Source organism: Sceloporus occidentalis, unplaced genomic scaffold (assembly GCF_023333645.1).
Source record: "Sceloporus occidentalis isolate IW3139 unplaced genomic scaffold, rSceOcc1.0.p SCAF_3, whole genome shotgun sequence".
Taxonomy (NCBI): Eukaryota; Metazoa; Chordata; class Lepidosauria; order Squamata; family Phrynosomatidae; genus Sceloporus; species Sceloporus occidentalis.
In genome coordinates, this window is record NW_028316983.1 from 30229161 (window position 1) to 30250279 (window position 21119).

Sequence of the window (21119 nt, forward strand, 5' to 3'; positions counted from 1 at the left end):
AGCATCTTCCAAAATATATCCAGGGATAGAATTTTCTTTCAGCGGTCTCTGATTTCCTTATGATTTCCAGTTTTGGTGGCCAGACTTACAGAGCTAGGGTTTTGTTTTTTGTTTTTTAATATACTGGGGTGAAGCCGACCTATCTGCTCTTCTCTTTTTTCTGTTTTGCTGTTCATATATGCTTACCAAAGGCTTCTTGAAGCAGCTGCTGTCTACCTTGCCTGTTGGAGGCAGACAGATACAAATACAAGAGGATTGGCAAGAGCAGAATTCCATTCTTTCCGAGCTCAAGGTTCTTGCACTATTCACTATAGATGTACTGCTGCAACCCAACACCCAAAGTCTGTGTTTCTCTACCGTTTTTCCTCCCAACACCAGTACTGCTAAAAAAAATTAGCTAGGCAGAGGAAAAGAAGGAAAAGAGGACACTGGGTAATTATGAAAAGTCTTAGTAATAATGGAACCTCTTTCCCAGAAGCTTTGTTAACTGAGGTATGACTGTACTTCACATTGTTTGAATGTATGGAAAGGGCATGCACATGCGTTTCCATTCTTTATTTTCAGTCATCGTAGGAGACTTGTCAAGTTAGTTTATATGTGTGAGTACATGTTTTAGGTTCAAAAATAAAATTTCCTCCACTGCAACCAGTGATGGGAATAGCAGGAGGAAAGGCCATACCAGCTTTCTTTAAAAAATGTGTTGGGAATCCTTTTTTAAAATAATGTAAAAAGGCTGTCTTTTCCTGCCTGTTCTATTCAACAGCTATAATCTTACTGAGATATTAGAACTAGTGTTTGTATGTGATACTTTTGCTAATAAATATATCCTGTAACTACCTTGATCACCTAGCAAAAAGGCTTCCCTCTGAAAACATACATTTAACTGACAGTGTAAAGCAACCTTCCCCAATATAGCTTCTTGCAGTGTTTTGGGAGTATAGTATTCATCAGTCCCAGTTATAACATGGCCAGTGGTTTGAAGTAATGGGAATGTTTTGATAGTTTACCTGTTTCACAAAATGGACTTTGGAAAATTACTTTTTTAAAATTAGGATTCCCAGAATCCTCTAATCAGCATGAGCAGTGGCTAGAATGGCTAGGGGATTCAGGAAGAAGCGTCCCAAAGTTGCATTTCCAAGCTCTGGTAAATATAAATGTGCAGAAGTATTTGTACTCTACAATCCTTTTAATAATGTCCAGAAAACAAGTTCATTTTGCATTCTCTTCCTGGCCAGAATTAATATATAAGCCTAAATCAAACTGTTGATTTCAACAAAAGAGTGGACACAGAAAGTTGTCATAGGTTCAGTGTGTCTGCTGTAGTTGAAAGGACTGAGTTCCTTCCCCTGCCATGACTGTAGCACAAGTGAGCAATGTTTTGAAGTGCAATTTCCATCATTCCTCACCACTGGCATCAGGAGGGATATACATTCCCCAATCTTGATGGGACATATTGAATTTTCTGAAAGTGAGGTGTAATCTAAATGAGCAAAGCACTGGTAGTGATGGTGCATATATAATCTGTGAATGTATGTGTCATTCCCATATAAATGGCATACTAGATTAATACAAGGTTCATTTGGGCAGCTGTTCAGCCTTAATGCTTAATGCTTTATTGATAACCTGTGATTATGTTTACCATACTGTTGACAGTTTCTGCACTGGTCATTTTGAAGGTTCAGTCAGAGATTATATGCAGACTACCCCTGCCTGATCCTGCACCCTGCCATTTTTGTATATCAATGTCCCTGGTGTGCTGTTTAGGATTAATTAGGTTTTGCTTCACTTCCAAAGTTCCACTGCACGATTGACCATGAATGCTAGTGGCCCAGGATATCCATTAGCTTCTCTCTATGTGGGTGACTTACATCCGGATGTGACTGAAGCCATGTTGTATGAGAAATTCTCACCTGCTGGACCAATCATGTCCATCAGAGTTTGTCGAGATGTTTCCACACGCCGATCTCTAGGTTATGCATATATAAATTTTCAGCAGCCTGCTGATGGTAAGTAGGAATTCTAGCATATCTCCTCTACTTTTTCTCCTCTACTTTTCTTTTTGTTTGAATTAACAATATTGGCATGCAAATATAATCTACATTCTATTGTACAAACGAAAAAAAGGTGGCTATTAAGAGATACTGAAGCATCAATACCTATTAACTTGCACATCATAATGTATCCTTCAAGATCTATATAAGTAGGGTATATGCCAGCATCAGCATTTTTGGACTCTCCTCCAGTCTTGAAAAGCTTCTTCAGAGATTGTCTCAGCCCTTTGGAGCAAGCAGTAAAGATTTTGAGCACGTGTAGTAGGGCAGGGAGAATGAGGGACTATATTCATACCCCTTGCGCTCATATAACTTGCTTCTATGAGTGCAATGACAGCACTGGATACAAGGCAAATATTCAATAGGAACTCTGCTCATTACCAAATTTTGGATTTTACTGGACTGTCATCTCTGTCTTGCATTTCTGACAAGTTCTGATATCTGCAAGGTAGCTGGTAACTAAACCAGTGGGAAAGAACATTTCAGTGTTCCTCCCTGGCAACAAGTTGTTATGATTAAGAATACCCACTCTAACCATTGTTCTAGTTGCCCCATTACCAAATCCATGCAACAATGATTCCCTTTATGGATGGATAACTTGGACATGCTTATCGTATAGGAAACTATTTCCATTTACAGCTTTAAGGAGTCTCCTTCAGAAGCTACAGTTTCTCTTCTTATACCAGTTTGCTAATCCTTGGCTGTAAAATTTGGTGGTTATCTCTGTGGTAAATCAGATATACATAGAAACATTTTAGACACAACTCAGTGTGTTCTTTCTTTCCATATTTGTGTCTGACTTCTGTGTAAATTAATTAGTTTTTCTCCTGCCAGCTGAGCGGGCCTTGGATACTATGAATTTTGAAGTCATAAAAGGTCGGCCCATTCGCATCATGTGGTCCCAACGAGATCCAGGACTCAGGAAATCAGGAGTTGGCAACATCTTCATCAAGAATCTGGATGATTCCATTGATAACAAAGCCTTGTATGATACTTTCTCAGCCTTTGGGAATATTCTTTCTTGCAAGGTATGCATGACAGTACCAGTAGTAGTAGTAGTAGTAGTAATGAGGAGGAGGAGGAGGATAAAATTTTATTACTTTTCCTTCTTTCCTCAAGGCTTGAGGAGGTACAGCATATTAAAATACAAAACACAATTAAAAAGAAAATACATAAAAACAACAGTTAAAAAACAATACTATAAAAACATTGAAGTACTGTATACACATATGAGTACATTCTTTGAAATATACAAATTAAAAAGTCATGTTTTAAAATTGATTGAGTAAGCCTGCCGGAAGAGATGTGCCTTTAATGTTGTTTTAAATGCCATCAGTGTTTTCAGTTGTCATTCCACAATCTGGGGGCAGCAGATGAAAAGGTCCTCTGGGAAACTGTTGTCAGTCTATTATATTTATTATGTTTATTTATATCCCACCTTCCTCCCAGTGCAGGGACTCAAGGCGGCTAATAAATCTAGTCTAGTCTTGGCTGGTTGGAGCAAGCATTTCCCAGAGGACCTGAGCAAAGCACTTCTAGCGATGTGTACAGGGCAGGTTGTATGGTTGTTAATGTGAACAATCTGTCATTTAAGTGTCTCATGAATTTGTCATTTTCTATCAGAAATCATAAAAATGTAGTCACTCTGACTTCAGTCTTTTGTAATTTCACTTGCTGAGAAACAGTTTAAAAAGTAGGACTGAATCCTTCTGGTTAATCCCACTTAGAGCTGAGCCACTAAATCCATGGTTAAATAGTAAGTCAGTTCATATGTGAATCTTGTTAGTCTAATGGGTTTACTCTAACTGGAATTACCAACAGGATTTAGACCAAAATCTAACACTACCTTGGTGGGATCATCTTGGGTGAGATTCCCAATAAATTTTACTTTTTTCCCTGAGCAAAGAATGTTAAATTATCTCTTCTCACCAACCTCACTAGCATCTTTTTGGGAGGGTGAAAGAACATCCTTTTTGGCTGTCATTGCTTCTGCAATGACTCAAAGAAGGAGTACTTCAGTACTGTAGGAAAATTATTGTCATCAGATATTCAGCCCATTCTGCTTTATTTCAAATACATGACTATTTATTTTTCTGAACTTGAAAAGACCCACCATTTATTCTCTAAAGTGTCCAGGATTGTTGCTCATCACTGGCGGCTATGTTGCTTAGGGTTTCACAGAGATGACTTTGGTAACAAGTCTAAAATTAATGTTTCCCTGACATCCTGCTAGCCTTCCCACTACCCTCCACATCTTTTGTGGGGTTACAGTCCAAAGGAGCAGGTTTTTGATGTGCATAGAGAACTGTAGAGGGAAGGAGAAAGTTCTCTGATTCTGCTGTTTCATGAGCACAAGTCCAGTGCTGGATCTATTGGATGCCTTGTAATTACTGAACAGGAACTTGTGAAAATTGGGGAAACAAAGAGTCGATTGTGGATTTTTAAAAAATGTGGCTCTTTTCACTCTTCTCTTCCCTTCCCTTTCCTTCCCTGCCACCCTCCCACGTGTTTAAACAGGTTGTTTGTGATGAGAATGGATCCCGGGGTTATGGCTTTGTTCATTTTGAGACCCATGAGGCAGCAAACAGAGCGATTGACACAATGAATGGAATGTTGCTCAATGACCGCAAGGTGTAAGTGAAGGCTGGAGGAGAGGAATGGCAGGGATTTCTGTGGTGCCCTACATGGTAAACTTTATATAGGTTAAGTATAGATTAAAGTATAGGTTAATATACCAGGTGAAGAAACAGAAAAATGGAACCCCAGCGACTAATACAGTTCTATAGTGTTTCTCATCTGGGGAGGAGGTAAAAAGACAGACATATTAAAAGCTGGTTTCTTCCAAGTAAAATAGTTTCCATGTTTCTTATAGGGCTATCAGAGATAGAGTAGCATATAACACCCTGACTCTCTCAGATCTTTTTACTGTTCAAGGGCAATCTGTTTTGGCACACAAGGCAAAAAATCTCATGAGTTCTTTTCGCCATCCCTGGTACATAAAAAAAATGAAAATGAATGAAGAAAAATCATAATAATTAAGAAATGTATTGCCTTTTCATAATAACCAAAATCTCAGAATTATGAATTTGGTTCAAAAACATCTGTAAGACCACTCTTGTCCACTCCTGAACAAGACCCCTGAACACTCATTTGCTAACAAATATATTAATAAAGAGTAGAAGTTGCACAACTAGAATCTATTCTTCCTCATAAATGCAAAGTACAGACTGGAGTGGTTTTGCCATTGCTAGGGAAATTTATAGTCCCCTCCATAGTTTTTTCACTGCATGTTTAAACTACAGAATATGTGTAGAACTACCTCAAGGCAGAGATTACCATGACTCTCTCCTGAGTTTGTCAATGTCTGGGCTCTGAAAACCTGTTTTGAACCTTCTCTACACTTTTTGGAAGGAAAAAGCTGTTCCTTGCCTGTTAAATTTCCTTGCCTGTTAAATAAGAACAATACAGAAAGAATCTCCAAGCTCCTTCTGTACCCAACACCTTTATAAATTAGTTTCACAGATGTTGCTTACTGTTGCAGTTTTGTGGGTCATTTTAAATCTCGGCGAGAGCGTGAAGCAGAATATGGAGCAAAAGCAATGGAATTCACTAATGTTTACATCAAGAACTTTGGGGATGACATGTGTGATGAAAGACTGCAGGAAATATTCTCAAAATTTGGTAAGAGCAACATTTTAAAAGGACAGTCTGTAGAGATTTTGGTAGGGACATTAAGCCTGAGGCTTCTTGAAAAGAAGAAACAGAATGAGGTCTATTGCTTGGCTTTTTCCTTATGCTTTGATGTTACTTCATTTATTCTGCAAATAGCTGAAAACACAACAGGCATTGCCAAACAGCACTCCCCCCCACACACACGTTTTCTTGAGCTAGGAATATGGGATCTTGATGCTTACCTTTAACCATAAAAGTGTTCAAAGAGATCTTGTAGCACCTTTGAGACTAACTGGAAGAAGAAACCAGCAGCATGACCTTTGGTAGACCTGAACCTACTTTGTCAGATGCATGAGGTGGAACCATGTCTTCAACACCTCAGGAAGTAGGCTCAAGTCTACAAAAGCTCATGCTACATCTTCTTTATTTCAGCTAGTCTCAAAAGTGCTACAATATCGCTTTGTATACTGTTGTTCCAGACTGACATGGCTATGCCTTTGAATTCTACGACCATAAAAATTTTGCAACTGAATGTCCTACTTAAGTATATATTGCTTCACAGAGCTGGCAATTAAGAATTGCTTTCCTTTTCTAGTGATTCTAATCTAGAGTTGCCACCTTGATAGATTGCACATTCTCTTGTTTCTCTGATTTCTCTAGCAGGTATGCTGTTTGTGTAGGAGCAAGGATTCATTCTAGGCAATTAAAAATAATCAGGGTATGTAGGACTTATCAAGTGACAGGAATGAAACAAACCTATTGTGCAAACATGCTTATCCTGTAAGCAAGACTTAGAGTAAAAACTTCACCACAGAATAAATTTATGCAAGTCAAATAAGATACATCAGGAGCAAAGGAAATCCCACATGCATGACACCAGTATTTTTCTTGCTCAGAGATTATTGTTGTTGTTGTTGTAACTTGTGACCTCAGCTCTCCTCTGAGATTATTTGCTGGTGAGCTTGCAGACTTTAAGTTGTTTGTTCTGTTTCCAGGGAAGACCTTGAGTGTCAAAGTCATGATGGATAACACAGGTCGTTCAAAAGGGTTTGGGTTTGTCAACTTTGAAAAACATCAAGATGCTCAGAAGGTAAAATCGTCTTTGTTCTTTCTATTTTAGCTTAAAACCTGCTTGGTTTTTCTTCTTCTTGTTTTTCTTCTTCTAGTTGGCATAGCTCACAAAAATGAATGATGGGGGAGACACTTGACTTGCAATTGTATGTGTTCATTAGATGTTAACAGGTTGTTTGCACTGGGGTCTCTTTAGAGACCAAACTATTATATGATAAAACTGTCACACATGCCACTGAGATACGAAGCTTTCAGCATCAGCTAAATTGTCTTCAAAGGTAGATGGTGGGTGGAATTTCAGGGCCTAGGGTGTCTCAGAAGGAAAAGCTTTAGAAATGCAAGAAAGCATTAAAACCAGTAAAATCTTTCTGTGATACATATGTCTATCCTGTTGATGAAGAGAGTTGGGACTACATCTCCTCACATCCAACCTTTCTGTTGACACCTGGTTTCCTGGCAGGCTGTTGAAGACATGAATGGGAAGGAGGTCAATGGACGGATGTTGTATGTTGGCCGAGCTCAGAAGAGGATAGAACGTCAGAGTGAGCTGAAACGTAAATTTGAGCAAATCAAGCAGGAGAGAGTAAGCAGATACCAGGTAATATGAAATAAAAATAAACAACAAAAAAACCTTACAAACAAACAAGATGCGCATGGGGTGAGACAAAATGTATGAAGCGCTTGTGGTTTTAAGAATCCCAAATTTTGTGGTAGAAATCCATATTGCTGTAGACAGTTTCTCATACACACACATGGCCCCCATGCCTTCACACACTCAAAAAAGAGAAATCTAACTGATAGAAAACTAGATCCTTGCTGCAATGACCTTAGAAATTTTAAGTGGGATGAGATGACATATCTTTGGCTGGGGGCGAGGAGAAACTTCAGTTGGCAAATAGTGCCCAGATGCTGATGGGGAAATGGTGGTAGTAATTTCTACTGCAGCATTTTAAAGCACTGTTTAATAACGCCTACCAATATTCCTTCCTCTCCCAAATTGCATTTCTTCCATCCCAGCAGAAAATGCAATATATCATATTGTGTGACAATAGTGGACAACACTACACTCTTTTTATAACTCACACCCCCCTCCCAATCTACAATATGGACACAAAAATGGACTTGTGTTGTGAACAACAATTTTATTTATATTACATCTTTCTCTTCAAAACCTGGTCTGAAGGTCACTATTTCTGACAGAGTAACTATTTAAATGTCTACAAATGTGTGGGGGAGGTCTATTTCCCCCCATAAAACAAAGTCTAAGCAAGAGCTGAGCTAACCAGCTTAAACTTCTGTCCTTGAGGCTATGTTTTGTTTTGGGTAGGATTTGATACTATCCACTCATACCTGCTTAAATTTTGGATCTCTCACTGTGGTAGTAAGTCACTTTTCCACTGGCTTGAAGCCAATATGGTCGATCCAGAAATGAACCAATCTGCCATTCTACACTTGTCTTACCTTGATCCTCAAAATATTAGTCCTAGCCATGACTTCACTATAGCTTTTAAAACCACTGAAAGGTTAAAGTGAGCTCATTTCTAACAAATGATTAGGCACAATAATAACTGCATGTTTTCATCATATTTTTAGCTCTGCAAGTAATTAGTAATTACACTCTTTTAAAAGACAGAATCTGGCTCAACTAATAGTATAAACAGGCATTTACTCTGATGGCTAGACTCTAAGAAAACCCAGATAACTGGACAATGTAGCAACCCTGTTTGTGGAAGCTGAATTTCAGAATTATCAGTTAAAACTCTGTCTTCACTAAAAATAATAGAATCATAGAATCATAGAGTTGGAAGAGACTGCAAGGGCCATCCAGTCCAACCCCCTGCCATGCAGGAAATCCAAATCAAAGCACCCCCAACAGATGGCCATCCAGCCTCTGTTTAAAGACCTCCAAGGAAGGAGATTCCACTATTCTCCGAGGGAGTGTGTTCCACTGTCGAACAGCCCTTACTGTCAGGAAGTTCTTCCTAATGTTGAGGTGGAATCTCTTTTCCTTTAGCTTGCATCCATTGTTCCGGGTCCTGTTCTCTGAAGCAGCAGAAAACAAGCTTGCTCCCTCCTCAATATGACATACTTTCAAATATTTAAACAGGGCTATCATATCACATCTTAACCTTCTCTTCTCCAGGCTAAACATCCCCAACTCCCTGAGTCATTCCTCATAGGGCAAGGTTTCCAGACCTTTCACCATTTTAGTCGCCCTCCTCTGGACACGCTCTTTCCAGTTGTCCAGGTGTTTGTGCATTTCAATGGCTTTCCTGTGCACCCTGACATGGTAGTGGTTGGCATGGTCCAGAACTTCAGTGTTTTTAAACCATGCCAACCACTACCATGTCAGGATGCACAGGGAAGCCATTGAAATCCACAAACATCTGGATAATTTCAACCGGAAAGAAGAAATCCTTAAAGTGAACAAAATTTGGCTGCCAGTTCTGAGGAATAGCAAAATAAGGACTCAGTAAATGCAAATGGAAAACCATTCAGAGTCAGGGGCTTTCCCAGCAGATAATGATAATAATAATAATAATTTGTTTTATTTATATACCGCTATTCCAAAGATCATAGCGGTGAACAGCAAGTAAGCTAATTAGCAAGTAAGCTAATTTGCCCCCAACAGTCTGGGTACTCATTTTAGCGACCTCGGAAGGATGCAAGCCTGAGTCGAGCTTGGGCCCTTTTGCTGGTCTTGAACTCACAACCTTGTGGTTTCGAGTGAATGGCTGCAGTACAGGCATTTAACCACTGCACCACCAGGGCTCCCTGGTGATCACCAATTAGCAGACATTAATCCTCGTTTGCATTAGCCTCCCAGCCTGAGGCCAGCCATCAGCACAGAACAATACACATGCAAATCACTCCTGCATTCCCAGGCTCACACAGTATATATACACCCAATTTTTCCAGGCAAAGCATTCTCTGACGATGCCAGCCACAGATGCTGGTGAAACATCATGAAGAAACTCTGCTAGAATATGGCCACATAGCCCGAAAAACCCACAAAAAACTATGGATGCTGTCCATGAAAACCTTCGACTTTACATTGCTTTCTTAAAGTTAAAAATATGAACTATACACTAAAGAGATGTAAACTTGTATCTTTAGATACAAAGGGTTGCTATGGGTCAAGATCGATGGGAAGGCAGTTAACAACAAGAACAAGATACATGACAGAGAAATGGCAAAGGGAAAAGGCAGGGGATGGAAATGAAGTCAGGCTAACAATCTCAACCTAATGGAATAAGGATGCACATCTTTAGAAGAAATAGGAAGAATTAGTAGAAGAAGTTGGAAACCCTAACTAGTTCTGTCTATTCTCTTACTTCCTAGTGGTGAATAGTCAGTGGTGAAAGCATCACTCCATCTGCCCACTGTTCTTGAAGCTAAGAATTGACTTGCTCTTGAATTTCATTGCTCTAGAAACTAATTCTTCTCTTGAAATTCAAGTAGCAATTAAACATGTGTAATGCTAGCACTCAGTGTTGATTTATGTGGTGGGGGGGAATGAAATTGATTTTAAGTGAAGAGTTTACTTTGGTTTTTAAAAAAGGCCAAGGAATTGATGTGGCTTGTTTACCTAACAGTATCCTAAGTCCTCTGATAAGCACTTGTTAAATCTTGGGTCTTGTTCAACTTTTTAAAAAACAACATTGAACAATAATTTCATTTGACCAACAAAAAGTCACAAACTGGTCCTCTTCATCAAGTGCCTTTCAGATGTTCTGGACTACAGTTCCTATAATCCCTAATTTTTGGCCATGCTGGCTGAAGTTTATGGAAATTTCAGTCTAAAACATTCAGAGGTTACTGGTTTACCTACCGCTTGGCTAGATGGTAAACAAATCAAGAGGGTGTTGTAGCCATCGAGTCTGAACTGGGTCAGTCTTAAAACAGAATGTGGGATGAAGAAGCAAATTATCAAATTGGTCTTTAGGCCAGGGAATGTTATTGGCTTCCAGCTCCTCCAACCAGTATAGCCAGTGGTCATAAATTTTGAGAGTTCTAATATGTTAGAAAAGTATATGTTAACATATTATATTATTATAGTATAGTGTGATATGATATGTTACAATAGTAGTTGGAGGATCCCTGGTGTCCCCAGTGTTACACTACACAGTTATATTTAAATGAGATTTTAAATGCCCAGAATGTTTTAATTTTTTTTTTTTTAAATTGCATATCTGGCTGCAATGATAGTTCATTGTTATTTGTCAGGTTGACTTTCACTTGTGGCCACGCTATGAATGAGAGGCATCCATGAGTTGTCAACTCCCTGCTTAGATCTGGCAAAGTCAAGGATATGGCTTCCTTGACCAAATCAATCCACCTGTAGTGCAGTCTTTTTCTTTTCATGCTGCCTTCCACTTTACTGAGCATTATCACCTTTTCCAGTGAGTCATGTATCATGATGCATTGAAAGAACAATAGCCTCAGGTTAGTCATCTTGGCTTGTAGTGAGAATTCAGGCTTGATTTGCTCTATGATACATACTGTACATTTGTTTTTTTGGCACTCCATGGTATCTGTAAAACTCTCATCTGGCACCATATTTCAAACATGTTGATTTTCTTTCTTTTCAGCTTTCACAATCCTCTATAGAAATTGAAAATACTATTATCATGGATGATACTGACTTTAGTATTTAATGATAAACTGGCTGAGTATCCCTCATCTGGAATCTCAAAATCGACCATATGGGTGCCTGAGATAGTAACACCTTCGTTTCTGATGGTTCGGTGTACACAGACTTAGTTTCATGCACAAAATTATTATAAATGTTATGTATAAAATTACCGTCAGGCTATATGTATACGCTATATACAAAACATAAATGAATTGCATGTTTAGATTTGGGTCCCATCTCCAAGATATCTCATTATTTATATGTAAATATTCCAAAATTTAAAAAAAACTCCAAAGTCCAAAACACTTCTAGTCACAAACATTTTGGGTAAGGGAGACTTAACCTGTATATATTTGCACTTGAGCATCTTACATGTTTCCTTCATAGCTGCTTTTCTTATTTCTTCATTAGTCCATTTTGATTAGTGATTGAACTTAGGTATAGAGGATCTTTAACTACTTCAATCTTGCTTTATTAATAAAGATTTGGAGCAGAGTATGACTACCTCAACAAGAACTGAGCTGGGATTTGGTCAATAATAATAATAATAATAATAATAATAATAATAATAATAATAATAATAATAATAATAATCCCACCCTTCTCCCAAGGCTGGGACTCAAAGTAGCTTACAACATTAAAAAACACCATACAGTTAAAAACATAAAAAAATAGTATATTAAAATAGAATTAAACTGAAACAATAATTGATACAATAGAGTATAAATCATTATGCAGCTAAGATACTATCTTACTGACACAGTAGCATTTAGTACAAAGGCAATATTATGAGCTTGTTGTTGTTAATTTCCGACAAATTGATTTCGACTTCTGACTGTCCTATGAATGAGGGACCTCCAACAGCCTCAGTCATCAGTTGTCCTCTTCATGACCTCTTTGACTGAATTAATCCACTTGTAGTGTGGTCTCCCTCTTTTTCTATTGCTTCCCACTTTAGCATCCATTATTGTTGTCTTTTTCAGTGAGTCATGTCATCTCATGATATGTCCAAAGTATCACAGCCTCAGTTTAGTCATCTTGGCTTCTAGTTCAGGCTTGAGTTGCTCTAAGACATATTCATTTGTTATCCATAGAACTTGTTATCACATGGTATCCATAGAACTTTTCTCTAGCACCAGATTTCAGATGAGTTGATTTTCTTGCTATCAGCTTTCTTCACTGTCCAGCTTTCACAACATATATAGAAGAAAATGAAAATATGATGGCATGGATGAGCTCTTGTATGAATGTGATACTGCCTTCCCCAACCTAATGCAGAGGGTTAGCTGTTGGATCAGACAACATTTGGTTCCTTTTCAACCATATGATAGCATATTAGTACCATTTTTTAAAAAATGTAACGAGTATATATGTGTTGTAAATAATAAATGTTCAGGAATCTCACTGTACCTATTTGTTTATAGGGGGTGAACTTATATGTGAAGAACTTGGATGATGGGATTGATGATGAGCGACTGAGGAAGGAATTCTCTCCCTATGGAACCATCACCAGCGCCAAGGTAAGACTTGGTCATAAACTAAGTTTGGAAGTAATTTGTTAAAAAAATAATTCATTACACACATACACAGTTAGTATTTAACATTTCACATTTTATTGGGAGATAATTTGGAGGCTGCATATTTTCAGCTCTTGTCAATCATTTTAAATGGTTTTCAACAATGCATTTTTTAAAATTAAAAGTTAAGATGAGACATTAATTTTGTATTTTCTCTAACTTTTTAAGACTAATGAATGCTGATTATTTAGTGCTGAATATAAGATTTGCAAGCTCTAGTTATAGAAACATTAGAACATATTAGCACCATTTGAAGTGGAGATATGACTCTTGTTCTCACCCATAGAGGATATTTCTGGAGTGTATTGATTCCAATGACTTAAGTGGGCTTAAGTGCTTGGTTGTGCCCTTAGCGTGCCTTTCATGTCCCCCTGGGGTCCCAAGATGTGTGCAGGACTTTTTTTTAACCATTAGATGAGTGCCCCCTGCAATATTAAATGATATTGTCTAGAAGAAATGTTACTTCCTTGTCTGCTCTTTTAAGAGACCAAATTCTTATTGGGCCAAGATTATCTCAGGAGCACCAGGTTACTTGCTCTTTTCTTCACTTTGCATTAAGCTTGACTGGAATTCTGGTTGCTGGTACTTTTTCTTTGTGACCTAGTCACTAGAAAACTATAATGGACAAGGAAGCAAGATAGCAAATTGACTGGAGCACAGGAATAAGTGTGGGAACATTGACAGCTGAGCATAAATTCTGCAAGGTCTTGATTGCATGGCATGGTAGGGACTCACTTCCAAAATTGCAAATCTTCAGTATAGCGGTTATTTGGCTATTTTAAAAAGTACATACCAATATCTATGTTTCTCTTGCTGGTACTGGAGAGTATAATTCATTATGCTTTCTTATAGTCATGGCTAAAGATTTCCACATTTAGCCTTGAATTAGAAACAAGGGCTTAAATCAGTCAATGTACTTGGAACTGGACTTCATATTGTGTATTTGTTTGGGAAAGCTGTCAGTTGGTCCCTTTGCTTGCTATCCATGTCTCTGTGCCTGCATCGTGCAGATGAGAGTGTCATGATGAGCTCAGTGGCCTCTGTTCTAATTTTCAATTTTAGGTGATGACAGAGGGTGGACACAGCAAAGGGTTTGGGTTTGTATGTTTTTCCTCCCCAGAAGAGGCTACAAAGGCTGTGACTGAAATGAATGGGAGGATTGTCAGCACCAAGCCTTTGTATGTTGCATTAGCTCAAAGGAAAGAGGAAAGAAAAGCCATTCTCACCAACCAATACATGCAGAGACTGGCTACCTTGAGGGCCTTGCCTGGTCCACTCCTCTGCTCCTTCCAGCCTCCTCCAGGCTACTTCCTGCCCTCCATTCCACAGGTAAGACCTATAAAGACGCAACTGCTATTAAACATACTAAATACTGTCAGTAGCAACAAAGGTATTTTATCTGACATTGGAAAGGTTATAGGTTTGCAGGATCACAGAATCATAAAATCGTACGCTTGGAAGTTGCCCAGTAGGCCATTTACTCCAACCCCCATTTAGTGCAGTGACTCTGGTATCCCCAACAGATAGCTATCTAGCCTATTTTTGAAGATGGCAAGAGAAAAAGACCTCCACTACCACTTTAGGGATGCATCTATGCTATAGAAATACCATATACACTCAATTATAAGTTGCTGTCATGTATAAGCTGAGGAAGATTAGGGCCAAATTTGATACGACCTGTGGGTAAGTTGAGGGTAAAATGGAGGGGCATGTAGCAAAGGATCTAAAAGGAAGGAGCAAAGAAAAACAGTGCCAAAGAACTTATAAAATTTCAGCAGGCTGAATGGATATGAGAGTAGAGCTTCCAGGACAGATTACACTCTTTCCTTTCACCATGGAATGGTTCCTATGTTTCAGTGTGTTAGCTATCCCTCCCAGCTTTGTATCATCTGCAAATATGATAAGGATTCCCTCTACTTACTTGATATGTTATTTTTGAAATATGACTTAATTGTGCCCTTGTCATAATAAAGTGCTCTAGGTACAGGTAATTATTTATAACTCATTACTTCCAAGCTCAGGTTGTGATTGCTTACAGAGAGTCAGGAAGGACATTGGCTGATGTCTGACAACTGAGGTCTCCCTTTTGTCCACCCTTATCCAGCTAATATAGAATAGGAATGCATATGCTCTTTCCAGAGGATTTCCAATTTGAATCAGAGCAGGGTTGAGTCATTCTCCTGCCAGAATGTGAACGGCACAGGGATGGTGTCCTCATTTATTTCTATACACTGAAACTGACTAGACTAGGAGTTGAGTCTTACTTTAAGACTAGTGAAGTGAAAGAGTCCTTCAGTATACCTGAGAGCCACAGGTTATTTCAGGGAATGCAAGGCAGATCATAGGATACATGTTCCTTTGTCCTCCAGCACCTTGCTACTGTTTCTTGCTTCCAGCATTTCCTAGCGGAGATGGTTCTCTCACTCAGCCTAATGATAGGACCAGCCTGGAACTAACTGGCTGAGGTATGAGGTGATGATATCACTGTGCCTTTTATTTCCCTCTGTGCATCACTTTACTATGCAATACTCTGCATCATAGACAGGTCATCCATCCAGTCGAAATTTCTGCAAAGGCTGAAATGTACACGATGAATCAGAGGCCCCATTCCCACTGGCAGATTTGCCCTGGAAGGAACTGGGCAGATTCCGGGGGGCCCTCCCAAATCTCTCCGTAAGCAAGTGCCCACTACAAATCAGGGGCATTTTAACCTGAATGCCCTCTTGGGGAAATCGGGTTTAACATGAAGGCGCCTGCTGTCAATCAAGTGATGGTCATAGGTGACGTTTGTAGCACTCATTGGGGCATTGGCAGTGTGCTTCCCCCCTCCTTTTTTTTTTTTAAAGGACCAGGCACCACTTGTCAAATTTAAAAACCTCCTCTGTGTGTGTGTGTTGTGGGCATTTCAGTCAGTGCAGGTTATGATCTGCCCTTGGCCCCATTTTCAACCCCCAAATGCAAGCTAATGCCATCTCTGCATCTTGTGTCCCCCCTCCTTGCCACCCCCAAATGCCTCATACGCATGTAATAATAATAATAATAATAATAATAATAATAATAATAATAATAAATTCCTCACTTCGGAATGCCAGAAAAGGATGCCATGCCATGCATTCTTTAGGCTACCCCTGAATTCCTTAGAGACAGTAGCAAAAGCATGTATCAATTTGCCAAATTGGAAAGAGAAACTTTTGTAACATTCGAATTGTAGCATTCATTTGCAAAGGAAAAAAAGTTTTTTTGCAAAGTACTCTTTGCAACATTTCCCCTTTGCTAGAAGCAGGAAAATGAAAGGGAAAGAGAACAAGCAGCAGCTAGCCACCTTCTATCTATCTATATATCTACCTCAAGCAAAAAACATGCACATTTTTTGCCAAAAATAATTTATAAAATAAAAAAGAGGGGGGGAAGGTGCCTGATGGAAGCTCCGTTCATGCCCTGCCTCTGACCTGAACTGAACTGACCCTTTTCCTCCTGCTTATGTTCTCTTCAGAGGAGGTTTGCCATTGCCTTCCACTGAGGCTGAGAGAGTGTGGCCTGTCAGTTCCAACTAAAGTAGACCCATGGAATCAATTGGGAATAAAAGGGAAATGTAGTGCAGGCATTCTGATTGTAGCACCCGCATATAACACAAATAATAATAATAATAATAATAAGAAGAAGAATGGCTCTTAAGTTCCAGGAACAATATAACACTAATAATAATAATAATAATAATAATAATAATAATAGCTCTTAAGTTCCAGGAACAAGAGGAAATGAAAGTAGCACAAGCAAGCACACACACATTCTATGTCACCCAAAAAATCATGTGCATAGACTGTCAAAAATCAGAAGATTTCCCTACATCCCTCCTCCAGCTTGGCCCCGCAGCCCAATTTCCCTTGGCAATCCTCCTCCTCCTCCTCCTTCTCGTCCTTCCTTCCCACCCTCCCCTCCCTCTGAGCTGCCCTGGCTCCTTCATCATCATCCTCCTGCTCCGTTATAGAGTGCCCTCCATGGCCCCCTTCTTCCTGCACCTCCTTCATCCTCCTCCTCCTCCTCCTCCTTCATCACTTTCTCCAGTCCCCCCCGCCCTCCCTCTGACAGCCCTTTGCAGCCCCCGTCAGTCACCCTGATTTCCCCTTCAGCCTCCTGTCACCCTACCTCCTGTGAGATTCCCCTTTTTGCATCCAGCCTCCTTCCTCCTCCTCTTCCTCCTCCTTCTCCAATGAGGGGAGGGAATGCTCTGCCCTCAGCCTGCCCTCTGACCTTAATCCCTCCCCTGAACTTGACCCAATCATGATCAAGGGCAAGTTCATATTTCGTGGAACCCGGGTTTTTTCAGAAAAGACAGATTTTGCCCCAAATCTGGATGACTCGGACTAAAGGGCATTTGCTTGTGCATGCCTCGAAATGGATTGTGACAGAATCGGGGCCAATATGAACTTCATGTGGAAGGATCGATTTCTGATCCAGGGTAAAAGGTAGTCTGAATAGGCCCAGAGACTCATCTGCCAGTGGTCTTCTGGATGTTTTGGACTCCAGCTCCCATAATTCCTGATTTTTTATCAAGCTGGCTGGGACTTCTGGAAAGTGAAGTCCAAAATGCTTGGAGGTTTAAAGCAATAGCGACCGAGGATTTCTCCCAAATTGTGGAATACACTCTGGCTGTATCTGTACTGCAAAAATAATGCAGTTTGATATGGCTTTAACTGCCATGGCTCAATGTTATGGAATTCTAGGATTCATAGTTTTGTGAGATGTTTAGCCTCCTGTCAGACAGCTCTGGTGCCACAACAAACTAATAATAATAATAATAATAATAATAATAGGATTTATTTATATGCCGCCCAATCACTGGGAATCTGGGCGGCTTACAACAGAGGAGATAATAGATGGTTTCCTGCCCTCAGGCTTACAATCTAAAAGACACGACACAAAAGGAGAAGGGAATGGTGGTGGGAAAGGGGATGAGGTCCAGTGGTTCTTCTCTCCCTCTGGACCAAGGCAGATGGACCGGAGGGAGGGATCTTCTTCTTCAGGCTAGCCCTAGTGGAGCTGGACCTGCCTATTCTCTCCCTCAGAGGCTGAAGGATGATAGTTATGGAGGGAGGAGCCTCTATCTTCAGGCTAGCCCTGATGGAGCTGGGCCAGCCTAGTCTCTCCCTCACAGGCTGAAGGATGACAGTTATGGAGGGAGGGTGCTCTATCTTCAGGCTAGCCTACAAATCCCAGGGCTGGTATATTCCAAAGTTCTGCATGTTGGATGACAATTCAGTAATCTGTTTATTTTAGTCACTATCTTGCATTCTTTTCTTTGTTATATACAGCCACAACCCAGAACGACTTTCTATAATCCAAGCCCTGTTGCCCCAGTCCGCCCTGCTCCTCGTTGGAATGTTCAGCCTTCCAGGTCTCCTTGTGAGTTAATACATATTTTTATTATTATATTATATATAATATATAATATATTTATTTTAAATAATTGAAAGAACATGTGTGGTAAGGTAGGTGTGCATGATGCTGCACTAGTGTGAAGTTCTGCCTCCCTGTTGGCTGATGCCTGAACTGTGGATGTACTCACACTGCAGAAATAAAGCAGTTTGACACCACTTTAACTGCTGTGACTCAGTGCTATGGCATTATGGGATTTGTAGTTTTGTGAGATATTTAGCCTTCCCTGTCAGAGAGCTTTGGTGCCCCACCAAATTACAAATCCCAGAATTCCATAGCACTGGAAGTTAAAGTAGAGCACATTGATTTACTTCTGCAGTGAGGCAGCAGCCTAAGGCTTCTTAGAATCAGAAAAAGTTCAGATACTGCAGTCTAGAGCAACATGCTTAAATATGTGAAGGGATGTCATATTGAGAATGGAGCAAGCTTAGTTTCTGCTGCTCCAGAGACTTGGACATGGAGCAATGGATTCAAACCACAGAAGAAGAGATTCCACCTAGGAGAACATCTTGATGGCAAGAACTGTTTGATAGTGGAATACACTGCCTCAGAGAGTGGTGGAATCTCCTTCTTTGGAGGGTTTTAAACAGAGGTTGGATGGGCAACTCTCAGGGGTACTTAGATTCTGTGTTCCTGCATGGCAAGGGATTGGACTCGATGGCCTTTAGGGTGTCTTCCAACTCTATGATTCTATATTTTCTATGTGGTGATTTTACTCTGTAGCCTAATGCTCAGTAATTCAAAAAACAAACAAACAAACAAATGAAAACAAAAACAGGGCTCTGCTTAGACATTCTGTGTATGCCATTATATGATGTGTAGGTAAGTTTTCTGATCAAGATATTTGATATCTTCAGCATCCTATCACACAGCCACACCGATCCTGAGGACAAGTGCACCTCCTAGGCGCTTGCTGAACAACATCAGCACCATGAGACAAGCATCCACTCAAGTTCCCAGAGTGCCACCCAATGCCCAAAGAGTGGGTAAGTTAGGAAATGCATATGACTCATCATCTGATGGAATGCACTGAGTTTGCGTAGTGTATGTGTAAATGAGCTTTCATGTGAATGGTTCCTGCTTTGTTTTTGATAAATGATCCATTAGCAGAACTGAAAGCTCAAATGCAGGGAACATGTTGATACTGAAAGTTTGGAAAGTAAATAATTTCTGCTCACAAAAACCAGTTCTTGGATACCAAGAAATGGAAGCTGGGAAGGCCTTATTGGAGCAGGAAGCTTCAGCCTGGAAAACAAGGGGGAGATGGGCAGCAAAACATGCTCCCGGTCTGCTGCCTCCAGACAGAGGTTTTACCAAGGGGAGTAATGTTTTAGTCCATGTGCTGCTGGTCTTCCTACTTCTGCCATATACATAGAGTCTTTAATTTACTGTAAATTTGAGATCCTAGCTGTGTTTGTCATGAAGTGAAGATCCTGAGCAGACCTCAAAGTCCTGCATATCCTAGATTTATCATAAACCTGATAGCTTTCACCATCTTTTCCATCCTTTAAAAGAAGTCCCCTTAAAAGATTTCTAACATGTTGCTGTTTTGGTTACAGCCAACATAGGAACCCAAACTGTCAGTGTTCGGGCACCCACCTCACCAACTTTCTCACGTGGAATCTCACAATACAAGTACTCTTCAGCAGTGAGGAACATCCAGCCCTTGAGTGCGGTGGCACCCATGTCAATGCAACAGGTGACTAACCTCTTATCATGGAATTTTTAGAAAACTGACAACATGCTTCAGACTAGAAGCATGTTCTTTCCCCAATTACTCTTGAACATGGAAGATTTTTGTGATGGTGCCAATAATATGGTTGCATGGATAGGTAGAAAACTGGAGGAAGCTCCTGTACCTTTAATGATTGTGTAAAAGAGAAGATATACATAACTTCAGAATAAATGATGAAGAAAGTAGTTCAAGATTGTTCATATCTTGGCTCAGTCATTAATCACAGTGGGAACTGCATTTAAGAAATCAGAAGAAGACTTGGAAGGGCAGCTATGAAAAAACTAGATGAGATCTTGAAATCTAAGTATATATCATTCAATACTAAAGTTAGGCTTCTCCATGCCATCGTATTGTCAATATCTGGTTACAAAAGCTGGACAGTGAAGAAATCTGATAGGGAGAAAATCAACTAGATTGAGATGTCATACTGGAAAATTGTTCTGTGGATATCATGGACAGCTAAAAAGACCAATAAATGAATCATAGAGCAAATCAGGTCTAAACTCTCCCTGAAAGCCAAGATGACTAAACAAAGTCTGGAGTACTTTGGCCACATAATGAGAAGGTGTGACTTACTAAAAAAAGACAATAATGCTTAGATGAATGGAAGTAGGAAAAGAAAGAGACTGCACTGCAGATAGATAGTCAATCATGGAAGCCACAGCCCTGAGTCTTCAAGACCTGAGCAGGACTGTTGATGATCGGGTAACTTGGAGGTCCCTCAGTCATAGGGGCTAACATAAGTTGAACTTGACTTGAAGACAATTATCAACAATAAGAAGATGGAATTTCAGCAGGTGTTGCATGTTAGCTGGCTGTAGAAAGCCAGCATGGCATTATGGTTTCAGTGTTGTACTGTAACTCTGAAGACCTGGGTTCAATTTTCAGCTTGGCTATGAAACCCACTGGGTGACTTTGGGCAAATCACATGCTCCCAGCCT

At 39.9% G+C, this 21119-nt stretch overlaps 1 protein-coding gene across 4 annotated transcripts in view; it reads left to right on the top strand.

Annotated features, from left to right (window-relative positions):
- The first annotated feature begins 1800 nt into the window (after positions 1-1800).
- The window catches only part of PABPC1L (poly(A) binding protein cytoplasmic 1 like), a 28482-nt gene continuing 9163 nt past the window's right edge, over positions 1801-21119 (top strand). For 3 of the 4 annotated variants that reach the window (XM_089513937.1, XM_089513938.1, XM_089513936.1), the window contains exons 1-9: positions 3479-4684; positions 5566-5732; positions 6719-6813; positions 7255-7392; positions 12855-12950; positions 14070-14336; positions 18320-18410; positions 19301-19429; positions 20003-20142. In XM_089513937.1, the coding sequence (XP_089370063.1) occupies positions 4500-4684; positions 5566-5732; positions 6719-6813; positions 7255-7392; positions 12855-12950; positions 14070-14336; positions 18320-18410; positions 19301-19429; positions 20003-20142 (1308 nt within the window). In that variant the 5' untranslated portion in view covers positions 3479-4499. Of the gene's footprint in view, positions 2007-2885; positions 3080-3478; positions 4685-5565; positions 5733-6718; positions 6814-7254; positions 7393-12854; positions 12951-14069; positions 14337-18319; positions 18411-19300; positions 19430-20002; positions 20143-21119 lie in introns of those variants that run through there. The other variant, XM_089513939.1, reaches the window with a different exon arrangement.